At 49.9% G+C, this 14,568-nt stretch overlaps 2 protein-coding genes across 2 annotated transcripts in view; both read right to left on the reverse strand.

The window, feature by feature from the left end:
* Positions 1 to 642, reverse strand: part of GSTM2 (glutathione S-transferase mu 2) — a 1,178,915-nt gene extending 1,178,273 nt beyond the window's left edge. Inside the window, exons 1-2 of the mRNA NM_001367592.3 lie at positions 465 to 642; positions 116 to 191 (exon numbers count right to left, since the gene is read on the reverse strand). Coding sequence (NP_001354521.3) covers positions 116 to 191; positions 465 to 500 — 112 coding nt within the window. The 5' untranslated portion in view covers positions 501 to 642. The remainder of the gene's footprint in view (positions 1 to 115; positions 192 to 464) is intronic.
* Positions 643 to 6,883: 6,241 nt separating this feature from the next.
* Positions 6,884 to 12,480, reverse strand: GSTM4 (glutathione S-transferase mu 4). The gene is given in 8 exon segments (NM_001367591.1): positions 6,884 to 7,423; positions 9,477 to 9,587; positions 9,678 to 9,773; positions 10,715 to 10,815; positions 10,916 to 10,997; positions 11,308 to 11,372; positions 11,800 to 11,875; positions 12,131 to 12,480. Coding segments are annotated over 8 exon segments (657 nt in total). The 5' UTR covers positions 12,167 to 12,480; the 3' UTR covers positions 6,884 to 7,333.
* Between the last annotated feature and the right edge of the window lie 2,088 nt (positions 12,481 to 14,568).

The raw sequence follows: 14,568 nt of genomic DNA on the forward strand, positions 1-14,568 counted from the left end.
CAGCCTGCAGTTCCAGCAAGGGAGGCCTGCAGAGTCAGCCACAGGTGGCCACTATCGGTTGCTTGGTGCCAACTTAGTGTGAGGGGGCAGGGCCCAGACTCGACGGTGCCATTACCGTCCCCCATCGTGTACTTCTTTTCCTCGTAGCTTGAGTCTGTGTATTCCAGGAGGAGGCGGATGGAATGGGCCAGCTGGGAGAGATGGCCCACAGCTCGGGTCAGAGATGGAGGGTCCCTGACTTTGTGACGACTCTGCACAAGGGGAGCCCCATCTCCTCCTCTCGTTCCTGCCTCACCCGCCCCCACCCCGCACGCCCAGCCACACGCACAGACAGCGGCAAGCACAGACCCCGCTGTCAGGCACAGCCCTGAAGAGGAACCGTCCCTAGAGCCCGTCCTGCAGCTGCTCCACACTTCCCCGCCCCTACGCACCCCCGTCCCACCGCCCAGCGGACCCTCGCTCACCCCGCGGATGTTCCAGTACCCCAGTGTCATGGGCATGGTGCTGGTTGCTGTGGATTCTGCAGACAGGCCTCAGCGGGGCGGGGCTCAGCCTTTGTGAGAGGCCCAGAGAGGGTAGAGGGGAAGCCTTGCTGCGACCCCGCCCCACGGCCCGCCCTGCCCCCGAAACGGGCCAATCTGGAGGCCCGGAGCGCGCTCAAGGGGCTAGGAGTAGGATCTCCTCCCACCTCCCAGCCCCGCGGGTTTCAGGAGAGAGATCAGGACGCCCAGAAGCCCAGGGCGGGGGAGAACTGGTTGAGTCCAGGGGTTCAGGACTGAACTGAGCTATGATCGCGCCGCTGCACTCTAGGTTAGGCAAGAAAGAAAGGCTCTCTCTAAAACAGAGAGATTCTGAATAAAGTAATAATAGCCTAATAAAGAAAAATAACACAAAAGAACATTTGGTGCTCAGGGATTCACTGGATAAGTTTTCAAAACTTTTCAATGTATGATAGAGATTGTTATAAACTGCGGACATACGTGGCATGACAGACCTAACGTGGGAAGGACAACACAGGCAAGGATGATTATAACTCACTGTCACTTATCAGCCTAAATCCAAACGTCAGGAATACCGCCTCAGAGAAAAGAAAATGATGTTTTTGTCATAAGTGGTGCTGTGCTCCTAGGGAGCTTGCTAGGTGGGAAGAGAGACAGAAAGGCGGGGAGCAGGGGCTGGTGGACTTGGGGAGGGAGGAGAAAGCCCATGTGGAAACGTTAGAATCTGGGGTAATCAGAAGTCTTTGTATTCATTCGTTTTGCAAATTTCTCAAACTCTCATGTTAAATCAAAATAAAAAGTTAAAAAAAAAAACTACGAGGACAGACATATACAAATATCATTAACTGAAATAAATGTTCCATCAAAAAGGACTTACCTTAACTACATGAGTTATATTATGATTTCTATTATTATTATTACTATTTTAATATTAGTATCCATCCAGCACACCACTGGTCTTCAAGTGGAGGTAACTTTGCCCCTCAGGGGACATGTAGGTCTGTCTGGAGACTTGGTTAATTGTCACCACTGGGAAGCGCCCATGGCATCTAGTGGGTAGAGTTTGCGTAGGATGCTGAACACCCTGCAATGCTCAGGACAGTGCCCCCCAACAAATAATTTTGCCCTCCAAAATGACAGTACTGCTGAGGTGAAGAAACCCTAGTCTAAAACCCAGCCAACGTGGTGAAATCCCGACTCTACTAAAAATGCAAAAAAATTAGCCAGGCCTGGTGGCGGGTGCCTGTAATCCCAGCTACTCAGGAAGCTGAGGCAGGAGAATCGCTTGAACCGGGGAGGCGGAGGTTGTAGTGAGCTGAGGTTGCACCACTGCACTCCAGCCTGCGCGACAGAGTAAGACTCCGTCTCAAAAAAAAGAAAAAGAAACCCAGGAATGGGTCAAAAGTTGCAGTGGGAGAAACAAGGTCCTCAAAATTCTGGTGGCAGGAAGCAGGCCAAAGGACCCACTTCCCTGGACACCAGCTGGCAGAAGGGAGGACCTAGAGACAATCTCAGCTGGCACAGTCCCTGCAGGCATCAAGCTGCACATCAGGAATGAGAGAAGGAGAATTGGGCAGGGAAATGGTCTACCAGGTGGACAGGCTGGGCAGCCTTGATCTTCCAGGGTACAGGGTAGGGAGTATGGGACTCTCTCTGCCAGTCAGACAGCAGGCCTCCCCTGCAGCTCTCAGCACATTATTCCAGAGACAGGCAGCCTGAGCCCAGCACCAGAGTGGGTAATTCCTCTAGAGCTGCTGGGGCAAGGCTAGGCAGGATGAACTGAACTTATTTTTGAAAAGTATCCACCCAGCCTGGGAAGCATGGTGAAACATTGTCTACCAAATATACGAAAATTAGCTGGCCATGGTGGCCCTTTACCTGTGGTCCCAGCTACTTGAGAGGCTGAGGTGGGAGGATCATTGGAGCCTGAGAAGTCGAGGCTGCAATGAGCCGTGATCACACCACTGCACTCCAGCCTGGGTGACAGAATGAGACCCTGTCTCAAAAAAAAGTAATAACAAGTCAAATTTAAAAAGAAGGTATCTACCTGACTATCGTGTGTAGAAAGGTCCCAAAAGTCACTGCCAATTTGCAATGACTTGACTGGACTCTTCCTGCATTTAACACCCCCATTGGGGTGGCCAAAAGTCGAATATATAATAAGCACCTGATGACTGCCACAGACATGGATATGAGTGATGCTAGTCACCAGAGGCAGCCCCCTTCCACTGTTCACCCACCCTTCCAAGCCTGCCAGAGACCCTCACCCAAAATGAATCGACAAAATGTGCAAGCAGATGTTTTCATCTTTGGAGTCTTTAAAATAATGATCATCAACAGGGAGATTTACCAGGAGAAAAGAGAATATCTTCCCTCAAAATCTCCTTGGAGTTTACTGCAAGGCATCTCAGAAAGTGCTTTCCATATAGAAAAGCCCCCAGGTAATAGATATGCTGCAGCGTTTTATCTTGTGTTTGATTTCTTAAAACTTATTGATGATGAGTTTTTGTGTGTGTGTGTGTTTTTGTTTGTTGTTGTTGTCGTTGTTGTTTTTTGCTATGTGTACTAGGTCAGGGTTCTTCAAAATTTGAAGTGACACCACTAAGATAAGCCTGTAGGAAATTTGTGTGTTTATTTATAAATTTATCTATCTGTTATGGGAATTGGCTCACACAATTTTGGAGTGAAGAAGTCCCATGATCTGCCGACTGCAGGATGGAGAAGCAGGAAAGCCAGTGGTATCATTCAGAGGCTAAAGGCCTCAGAACAAAGGTGGAGGTGGGAGGCGATGGTGTTAGTCCCTGATCAAGTCTGAAGGCCAGAGAACCAGGAGTGTGGAGGTCCCAGGATAGGCGGAGATGGATGTCCCAGTCAGAGAGATCAAATTCACCCTTCCTGTCTTTTTCTTCTCTCTGGGCCCTGACAGTTTGGTGGATGCCTCCTTCATTGCTGAAGGAAATCTTTGCTCAGTCTTCTGATTCAAAGGCAAATCTCTTCTGGAAACACCCTCACAAACCCAATGATTTTACCTGCCATCTGAGCATCCCTTAGCCCAGTCAAGTTGATGCAGAAAATTGACCATCACATTATGCCACAGGAAACCTAGAACAGAATCACAATTACATTGTGCCTATTAGAGAGAAGGTTTTGACTGCCACAAGATCATTCTTTAACCTTTCTCCAGGAGTTGACTAAGCCACAGGTAGAGAATGGGTAAACAGAGAGTTTTATACAGGAGATTCAAGGACAGGTAGATTCATAGACTGTGATTCATTGGCAGAAACACGCACACACTATAAACAAAAAAGGTGAAGGTAGAAAACTTGAAGGTATTCTTATAAACCTATAAAAATATTATAAGATGAAACTGCAATCCCTCAAGTACCTAAGGTAGTGCAGAAAGATCCATGTGACTTGCAGGTGTCACCATGAATTAAGTTATTCTCTCTGGGCTGGGCGCGATGGCTCAAGCCTGTAATCCTAGCACTTTGGGAGGCCGAGGCAGGCAAATCACGTGAGGTCAGGAGTTCGAGACCAGCCTGGCCAATATGGTGAAACCCCATCTCTACTAAAAATACAAAAATTAGCCGAGGGTGGTGGCACACGCCCGTAATTCCAGCTACTCAGGAGGCAGAGGCAAGAAAATTGCTGGAACTCAGGAGGCGGAGGTTGCAGTGAGCTGAGATCGCGCCACTGCACTCCAGCCTGGGTGACAGAGTAAGACTCCATATCAAAAAAAAAAAAAAAAAAAAGCTATTCTCTCTAGAGAGCAATTTATCTATGATAATACCATAACACCATTCTCACCTTTTGCCTTGTAGTAATTGCCTTTGGGGACCAACTCAAATAAAGTACCGAAAAACCAGAGAAGGAATTAGTTTAAACATGATCACTCTGTTCTAAAAATAAATAAATGAGAAAAATCCACATGCCCAATAGGGTAAGAATGACTAAGCAAACTATAATTTATCCACAGGAAGTAATGATAGCCATTAAATGCTAGAAATAGGCATGCATATAGACTGCCAACATGTACAGATTCTTAGGTAAAATGTTAAAGAGAAAAAACTGCAGAACCTAAGAGTGTATGTGCCCATCAATCTCACCTATCCAAAGAAGTAGGCATAAATAAAAATCTAAAGGGAATTTGAAATGACACCATTAAGATAGAGCCTATAATTTGCCTAATAACTATTCAGTGAGCACCTGCTATGCTCAGGGACTGTCCTAGGTGATATGCAAACACCTGTTACATCAGCGAACAAGAAGAGACAAAAACACATGTCCTGAGGACGTTGACGTCTTATGAGGGAAAGCAAACCAACACAAGCACACAAATAATGTAAGACATATGAGCATGCTTTTCATTGAAGTGTAATACACATACAGTGCACAGGCCTTAATGCATGCTTTTTTTTTTTTCTTTTTGAGACGGAGTCTTGCTCTGTCGCCCAGGCTGGAGTGTGCAGTGGCGCGATCTCAGCTCACTGCAACCTCTGCCTCCTGGGTTCAAGCAATTCTCCTGCCTCAGCCTCCTGAGTAGCTGGGATTACAGGCGCTGCCACCACGCCTGGCTGATTTTTGTATTTTTAGTAGAGAAGGGGTTTCACCATGTTGGTCAGGCTGGTCTCAAACCCCCAACCTCGTGATCCACACGCCTCGGCCTCCCAAAGTGCTGGGATTACAGACGTGAGCCACCACACCTGGCCAAGCATGCTTTTCATTGAAGTGTAATACATACAGTGCACAGGCCTTAAGTGTGCTACTCTGTGGGCTTTTCCACTTGGATACTCTTCTGGAATCACCTCCCAGATAAAGAGAGAAAACTTACAGCACTGCACCAGGAGCCTTCAATAGGCAACCTTCCAGTTCTCACCAAGGTCACCAATCATCTGACCTCTGATACCATGGACTCATTTCCCTCTCCTGAATTTCGTGTAAGTGGAATGAGATCGTGTGTCCTTTCTCCTGTCTGGATCCTTTTACTCAACACGTCTGTGAGACCCATCCATGTTTTTGCACATAGTGTTAGCATGTTTATTTTCATTATAGCAGAGTAAATATTCCATTATATGAATGATGGAATTATGTTGATAAACCACAGTTTATTTGTTCATTCTTCTATTCATGGAATTTGGATTGTTTTCAGTTATTGGCTATTTAAAATAAAGCTGCTTTTGGCATCATTATACCTGGCTCTTGGAATCCATTAAGACTCATTCCTATAGGGTGGGATTTCTGGGTCCTGGGTAGATGTATGTTTAGCTCTAGTTGACACTGCCAGTATTCCAAAGTGGCTTTCCCACCAGCAATGCATGACAGTTCCAGTTACTGCATAAATCACCAGCAATTGTCAGTCCTTTCAATGTCAGCCATTCTAGTGGGGATACAGTAGGATCTTATGGGTTTTTAACTTTCTGCTTTCTAATAATGTTGAGCACCTTCTCATGAGCTTGTTGGCAATTTGGATATTCATTTTTCGGAAATGCCTGTTCAAGTTTTGACTCATTTTTTAATGGGCCGTATTTCTGGATATATAGTTTTTGGAGAAGAGACCTTTGTTGATTTGTAATAAGTTCTCCCTGCTGGGCATCACCTGAATTCCTAACCCACAATATCAACAACTATTTGTGATAACACAGCTTGGGAACTGTTGAGTGGGAGAACCTTCTGGTGAAGCAGCTCACAGTAGAGCTTGGGTCCTAGAGATCTAAGCTGTGATGGAGTCAGTCAGTGTGGAAGACAGAAGGATCCTGGTTCTCTGTGATGGGAATTCCACCACCTCTGGGCATCTAAGACGTACTCACTGAGACCTAGCTCTGCCTAACCATGGAAAGCACTGAATAATACTGAATACATATAAATAAATGAAGATCTAGGCCCAGAAAGAGGCGTCCTTTCTATAGAGCACTTTATGTGGCTTTCTGCTCTAAGGCAGTCAGAAAAGGGATCAAGAAGTTGGAAACAGGGCCAGGCGTGGTGGCTCACACCTGCAATCCCAGCAATTTGGGATGCCAAGGTAAGAGGATCGCTTGAGCTCAGGAGTTCCAGACCAGCCTGGGCAACATAAAGAGACACATCTCTACAAAAATTTTTTTAATGTGGCCAGGTGTGGTGGCACACCTATAGTCTCAGCTATTTGAGAGGCTGAAGTGGGAGGATTCTTGAGCCCAGGACTGGATGCTGCAGTAAGCTACGATGCCGCCACTGCCCTTCACCTTGGGAAGCAGGAGACCTTATTTCAAAAAAAAACAAAGTTGGAAACACCTTACTAAGCCCATCATAATCTCTATGAACCCAGCTACTGCCAGGGTCACCAGCCAGTCCCTCGAAAGAGGCAGTGACAGACACAGTCTGGGCAGCCAAGAGCAAATAAGACAAGACAAATGTGGCTGAGGCTTTATTTTGATCAGGTAGGCCTAAGGCAGGGGCCATGCTGCAGGAGCAGGGCCTGTAAACCAGTCAATGCTGTCATGCAACATGGGGACAGCTCGGGGCTGAGCTCCACAGGCGAGGGGCCAGGCAGGCCCTTCAAAGCAGACACAACCACTAACAGGAAGGAAGGTCAGGCTGGCTTTAGTGCAGGGAAGGGTAGTGTTGGGAGGGGGATGTTCATGAAGGAAAGTGGGTAGCTGAGGCTTCAAAGGGCCTGCATGGGACAGGGGTTTAGGGGAAGTGAAGAGGCCCAATAAAGTCTTGGGGGTAAAGATGGGAATAAACAGGAGAAAGGAACGAGGAGGCAGGTGCTGGGATGCAGAGTCCAGCTGCGCTGCACAGTCTGGGCAGCAGGCTGAGTATGGGCTCCTCAGTCCCACCTCCTGGCCTTCAAGGCATTACTTGTTGCCCCAGACAGCCACCCTTGTGTACAGAGGTTTTGGGAGGAAGCGGCTGGACTTCATGTAGGCAGAGATCTTCTCCAAGCCCTGAGAGGGGGGAAAATAAGGCCAGAACTCAAGGTCAGCTGCCCATGAGGGCTGGGACAACCCCACTGCAGACACAGCAGGTCAGGGCCCTGGCCACAGCCTTTCCACGTGGGCTCAAGTGCTGAGGCATCACACAGCCTCTTAGGATCCCCAGATCTGTGGAGTTAACTCTTCCAACTTCCTTTAAGTAATGTTGTACCACAGTAACAGCTAACACTTATGAAGATTCTACACGGTGCTCGGTGCTCTGTACCCAAGAGAAATTACAACATAAGCTTAGAAAACCCACTCGACTACTCTGCAAGGCTGAATCTATTATCACCATTTCTCATGTGGGAAACAGAAGTTCAGTAACTTCCTCACACTCAAATAGCTACTAAGGGGGACAGAGCTGCAACGTAGACTGGTTCTGTCTCTCTCCACTTCTGGCCTCTTTCTGTCAAATCCCCATCCTCCCCCAAATCCCTCAGGAGGTCCTGTCGCTCTCTGACTACACAACATTCTCCTGTTTCACAGGGAGGCACCTGGCTTGCCTAGGTTTGCACACACAGAGGGGACCTCTGAAAATGTCTGTGCAGCCTGGAAGAGAGCCCAGATCTCACCCAAGGACCTGGCAAAACCTGGATGAAAGTGGTCAAGGTGTGTTGGACCAGCAAAAGAAATGCCAGACCAGGCTCTAATCATTCCTTTTAAAGCAGAAAGTCTAAACCTCCCCACCTGGTACCTGAGCTAAACACCACTGTGCCCCAACCCACCTCATCTCCAACCCCACTATCTCAGACCAGGCTGTATGACACTCAGGTGTGCTCTGCACGATCTTTCCAGGATCAAATAGCCGTGTAATTTCTAAGGATTCAGAGAGAGCCAGGGCTGCCTATTCCCAAAGGGCCAAGCCCAGGTGGACCATATGCTGCAGCCCTCAGCTCTCCTCCCCTCCCACTACCTCTTACATAACCCCAAGGCCACTCAGCCAAGACCAGAGCCAGAGCTGATGGGAACTAGCTGAGTAACCAGATCCCTTGATGGGTAGTGGGAAAGGAAAACAAATTCTAGGCTGAAAAACTTGTTGGACTAATGCCTCAAATTCTCACATCTGTACTAAAGTAGGATTTGCTGCTCTCAAACAAATTCAGCACGGGTGAGGGATGGTTCCCCATGAGTGAGGGGCAGGCCCCAGGCCTGGTACCCAGGTCGTGCCACACACCTCACAGGCTGCTCTGCCTGCAGGCCTCTCACTGCACTCATTTCCAGGATGGGGCAGTCATCTATGCATCTCCCACTGTGCCTCACACCCTGCCTCATGCAGAGGAGAAGGTCGGTGAATAGGAGTAAAATCAGTGTGCTACTCTTCTCACAGGGGGAACACTTGGAACACTGGAGGGAAAAAAGAGAGGAAAAAAGATAAAGAAGGAGAGTGCCCCAGCACAGAGCACTTCAACATACACTCCTTCAACAGGGGCACCCACATATGTACCCTAATCCAGCTCTGGCCACAGCTCTGGCCCTCAGGATTCCCCACGTGGGGGTCTGATCGTGCAAAGCTTCTGGGAGTAGCTATGAATACTGCCTGTGGGTTTCGTACTCGACGTCAATGCCACTGTGTGTCAGTCCTACTATTGCCAGCTGCATCCATGCTCCTAAAGTTCTCTGCCTCTTCCAAAGTGCCCTGGGCTGTGAAATCCAGGCTGGATGAGGCCTGAGGCTTCTTTCTTTTGTCACAAAAGGGAGAGCCCTGACTGCCACCCATAGACCCAGACGCTAACAGGGAGCCCAGCACAGCCTCCACTGGCTCTGGGACCCAGAACAAAGGATTGACCCTCTCATTCAAAGTTTTCTTATCTCTAAATGGGCAAGATAATTCTGTCACCCTGTAGGAATGTTGGAAATTTCAAATTCCACACGATAGGTATAATGTGCTGGGCAAGGTTCCTGGCATGAAGCCAGCACTCAATAAATGCAAGTTATTCTTTATGCAGATCCAGGACTGGGAAAGCATCTGAAAGGAGGTAACGGAACAAGGGGCATCAAAGAGAAAGGAGGATGGGGGCATCACCTCAAAGCGGGAGATGAAGTCCTTCAGATTTGGAAAGGCGTCCAAGCACTTGGGCTCAAATATACGGTGGAGGTCAAGGACATCATAGGCGAGGAAATCTACAAAGGTGATCTGCAGAAGGCCAAGAATGTGTGGGCTGGAATCTCCGTAACATAGGATGTATGGCAAATCTCTAGTGTCCTCATCACATGCCCCCATTACCTTGTCTCCAACAAACCATGGCCTCTTCCCCAGGAACTGTGAGAAGTGCTGCATCATTGTAGGAAGTTCCTCCAAGTATTCTGGCTTCAGTTTCTCCTGAGGCAGAAAACAGCTGTCACCACCCTCAGACACAAGCTCCCTGCACAGATGTGGCCTCCCCAGGGCTGTGTATGGCCCCAGCTGGCCACGAGCAAGCAGCCATCTTCCCCACAGCTGGAACTGGCTTCAGCTAGACATACCAGCATTTATTACACTCCAAATGGGTAGCAGGAGGCTTTTGTGGTGATGGGAAGGCAGAGAGGAATGCAACACTATCCCTGAATCTGTCCCCACTGACCTCCCAACCACCCTCCTCTTGGTCAGCCCAGGAGCACCTGAGTACCTGGCAGGCTCTGGACCCAGACACGAGCAAAATCAAGGATACAAAGAACTAAAGGAGCTCAGAGAAAGAAGTTGAAAGTTCCTCCTAGTGCAGTGGCAGAATAATACAATGGACATTGAGTAGTTTCTGGAGAGATGAGATTTTGAGAGGCTGCATGGAAGGAGACAGAGGAACAAAGGCCCTCTGGCCGCCCCTGAGCTGCCTGTTAGGAAAATGCATTCATCCCTATGCGTGTCAAGGAGAAGCACTAGGAAAAGAATAGCACGGAATTCCACAGAGGAGGGTGCTATTACATCCCACTACATACTTCTTTACCCCATAGTGTGAGTCTGCGTATTCCCCGAACAGGCAGATAGCATGAACCAGCTGGGTTAGATGGCCCGTGGCAGAGGTCAGGGGTCAGAGGTGAAGGGAATTCTGAACGCATGACTTTATTGTCTAGGAACTGAATTTCTAGCTTTCATAGGACTTCCTATGATTGGTGGGGACTGATTTCAAGTTTTTATTTTATAAGTTTAATGATATGACAGTCACTCTGCTACAGTACAGGGAACCCTCAGAGGATCAATAGCAGTGAGGAGTTCAAATTGTGAATAGGACCAGAGTAGATGGGAATACAAGCCTGGCTTCTGGTCCAGACCAGGGAGGGACTCACAAAGTCAGGGCTGTAGCAGACTCTGGCCAGCTGATTGGAGACGTCCATAGCCTGATTCTCCAAAATGTCCACACGAATCTTCTCCTCTTCTGTCTCCCCACCTGCCACCCACAAAACACAGACTCACTCTGAGCATAGCACCCCAATCCAGCCAAGGAGGATGCCACCTTCCCCCCACACACTGCAGCCACCCACACTCACACAGGTTGTGCTTGCGGGCAATGTAGCGCAGGATGGCATTGCTCTGGGTGATCTTGTGAGCCCCATCAATCAACTAGGGCAGCTGGATAGATGGGAAACCGGGGAAGCTCAGTTGGGCCACCAGGCTCCCCAGCATCCCCTTCCCATATGCAAGGGCAGAGGGGAGACCGGGCACTCACTGTGCCCGCTCATGGCAGGCCTGACATAGAAATACTGTCACATGAACAAATGAGCTGGGACACAGAACATCATGGAGGGGCTGTGTAGACAACCAGGAGTGAGAGGAATTGGGCAGAAGACTCCTGATTCGAACACCTCTAAGCTGGGGAGAGGAGATGCAGTCAGAGACACGTCGCACTTTCCCCCAAAACCGCCCCTTCCCCTGCACCTACATTGGGAAAGTCCAGGCCCAGCTTGAATTTTTCATTCAGCCACTGGCTTCTGTCATAGTCAGGAGCTGCCTTGGGGAAGAAGAAGTGAAAACAAACCTCCCCAGAGCCCAGCCCTCCTTCCCGGGGACTCTCCCAAGGAACCAGTGGCAAGATCCCTGAGACAGGTGGATCTAGAATCTGACCACTCAGTCCCACATCCCAGGGTTCAGGGACAAAGAATCCCGCTGAGGGCTCTGGACCGCACACGGCTAAGGCTTCCAGGGTTTAGGGAAGCTCTGAGGGACACCCAACCCAATTAGACAGGGGGCCCAGCATCCCGCCCCAGCATTCTGCCTTGCAAGGTCAGAGGGCTCCCTCAGCGGGACTCAGGGAAGGGACAGCCTGCAGTTCCAGCAAGGGAGGCCTGCAGAGTCAGCCACAGGTGGCCACCATGGGTTGCTTGGTGCCAACTCAGCGGGAGTGGGCAGAGCCCGGACACAAGGGTGTCATTACCGTCCCCCATCGTGTACTTCTTTTCCTCGTAGCTTGAGTCTGTGTATTCCAGGAGCAGGCGGATGGCGTGGGCCAGCTGGAAGAGATGGCCCGCAGGTCGTGTCAGAGATGGAGGGTCCCTGACTTGGTGACTTTCTCTGCACCAGGTGAGCCCCTAGTCTACACTGCACTGCACCCCCCCACCCCGGCACACACACACACACACACGCATGCACAGGCCCTCCTGTGAGAGATAGCCCTAAGGAGGGAACCGTCCCTAGAGCCGGTCCCCAGCCGCTCGGCACTTCCCGCCCACGCGCCCGGTCCCACAGTGCAGCGGACCCTCACTCACCCCGCGGATGTCCCAGTACCCCAGTGTCATGGACATGATGCTGGTTGGTGTCGATTCTGCAGACAGGCCTCAGCTGGGCTGAACTGCGACCTCCTCTGGGGTTCCCGGCACGCAGGGGCTGGACCTAGCGCCAGACCCGCCCCCTCGGCCCCGCTGCGCCCGCCGATCTTCAAGGTCGTCACTTCCCACCGGCCGATCTTCAAGGTCGTCACTTCCAACCAACAGGCGCGGGAGGCACGGAGCAGCTCGCTGGATCCTCACTGGCTGAAAGGAGTAAGATCCACCGCCACCTCCGAGTGTTCAGGGAGCAAGGTCCGGAAGCACTAGGTGGGGCTCGGCCTCGCCGGCTTCCGTAGCCCCGCCCCGCCCCGCTCCGCTTCGGACCTCTGCTGGGTCCCCAGGGACTTGGCTGTGCGCGTGAGAGTAAAGCCAGATCGTAAGAGAAAAGTTCTTCCCCCGTTTCTTCTTCTCCGGACGTCGCCCAGCTTTCTGCCTCTCGGCTGCCGAGTTCCCACAGGCTCTGGGAGACTGAGGCTGCCAGGGTCAGACTAAAGAGAGGTCTCAGAGAGTTTAATTCAACACTTCTTGACTACTAAGTCTTAGAAGTCTGATGGTGTGCTCTCTCTGCTGAGTTGGGGAGCGTGAATGGAGGCTATGTCACCGAAGCTGATGGAGCTCAGTCTCTGTTGCAGATGCTCCCGACCCTTTTGCATTGGGCCAGTTCCCCAGCTCTGAGACTGGGTCCAGGCTCAGGAAGTGGCCTGTGTGTCAAGGTTGATTCCCATGTAGGTTTGCCTACAGCAAGACGATAGCACCATGCACACACAAGTGCTTGGACTTCTGAATAGTTATACTTCTCATTATACATTAAGACATTAAGAATGTGTCATTCTGAGTCTTTTTTTTTTTTTTTTTTTTTTTTGGAACGGAGACTCGCTGTGTTGCCCAGGCTGGAGTGCAGTAGGGCGATCTCGGTTCATTGCAACCTCCGCCTCCCGGGCTCAAGCGATTCTCCTGCCTCAACCTCCCGAGCAGCTGGGGTTACAGGCGAGCGCCACGACGCCCTGCTAACTTTTTTGTATTTTCTGTAGAGATGGGATTTCACCGTGTTGACCAGACTGGTCTTGAACTCCTGGTCTCAAGTGATCCACCCGCCTCCGCCTCCCAAAGTGCTGGGATTACAGGCATGAGCCACGGTGCCTGGCCTGTCATTCTGAGTTTATCCATCTTGAGCTGGGAAAGATAAAATGTCTAGGTCCAATTGTGAAGATGATTTTTTAAGAAAGCTAACACTCATGAGAATAATTATGAAAGAAACAGAATTGATATTGTTACATTAGTATTCACCCATTTGGTCATTCCTTTATTGAAACAACAGTTGTTGAGATCCTACCATATTCCAGGCACTGGGAATAAAACAATCCTTCAAAAACACTGTGCTTTGGCCACCTACGACTAGAAGTCAGGTGGGAACTACAGGGGAGAGATTTTGAAAATACGGGACACTTCTTACTGTTTTTGCACACTGAGAGGCAGTGGAGTGGGAGAGGGGTTGAGTGTAGGAGAGAGAAGCGGTGCCTGCTGTTGCAAGGACTCTGAGGAGCCAGGAAGACGGGGCCCAGGTCCCAGGTGGCTTCTTCAGAAGGAGGAGTACGGCTCTGCGGAAGGCGGGAAGAACTGGACCAGCAGGATCTCCAAAGTAGGGGCCACAGTGGCCACGAGGATCACACCAGGGCGGGAAGTGGGTCTGTGGACAGGGATCGGGAGCAGTGGGGATGAGGGAGGCGGAAGTGGTGCCCTGGGGAAGAGTGTGCACGCTGCTGTCAGGTTATTTTCTGCATGCCTGTGAGATCTAACCGGTTCATTGTGTGTTCACATTCTGCATTTCCTTACTTACCTTCCGTCTCAGCCTTTCCGTAATTGAAAGAGGGGTTTTAGAGCCTCCCATTGTTAATGTAGAACTGTCTATTTCTCCCTTCAATTCTGTCCAATTTTGCTGCATATATCTTGTTTTATTCCTACTATGGGAATTGCATCTTGTATGAGAGAAATCAATTATCCTTCCTGGATGGTCCACCAGATTATCTGTGCTTTCCTCATTTTAGAAGCTTCTGGGTATCTTTTCTTTCTTTCTTTCTTTCTTTTTTGAGATGGAGTTTCGCTCTTGTTGCCCAGGCTGGAGTGCAATGGTGCGATCTCGGCTCACCACAACCTCCGCCTTCCGGGTTCAAGCAATTCTCCTGCCTCAGCCTCCCGAGTAGCTGAAATTACAGGCATGCGCCACCATGCCCGGCTAATTTTGTATTTTTAGTAGAAACACTGTTTCTCCATGTTGGTCAGGCTGGTCTCGAACTCCGATGTCAGGTGATCTGCCCCCCTCGGCCTCCCAAAGTGCTGGGATTACAGGCATGAGCCAACGCGCCTGGGCACTTCTGTGT

This window comes from Gorilla gorilla, chromosome 1, assembly GCF_029281585.2.
Source record: "Gorilla gorilla gorilla isolate KB3781 chromosome 1, NHGRI_mGorGor1-v2.1_pri, whole genome shotgun sequence".
Lineage (NCBI taxonomy): Eukaryota > Metazoa > Chordata > Mammalia > Primates > Hominidae > Gorilla > Gorilla gorilla.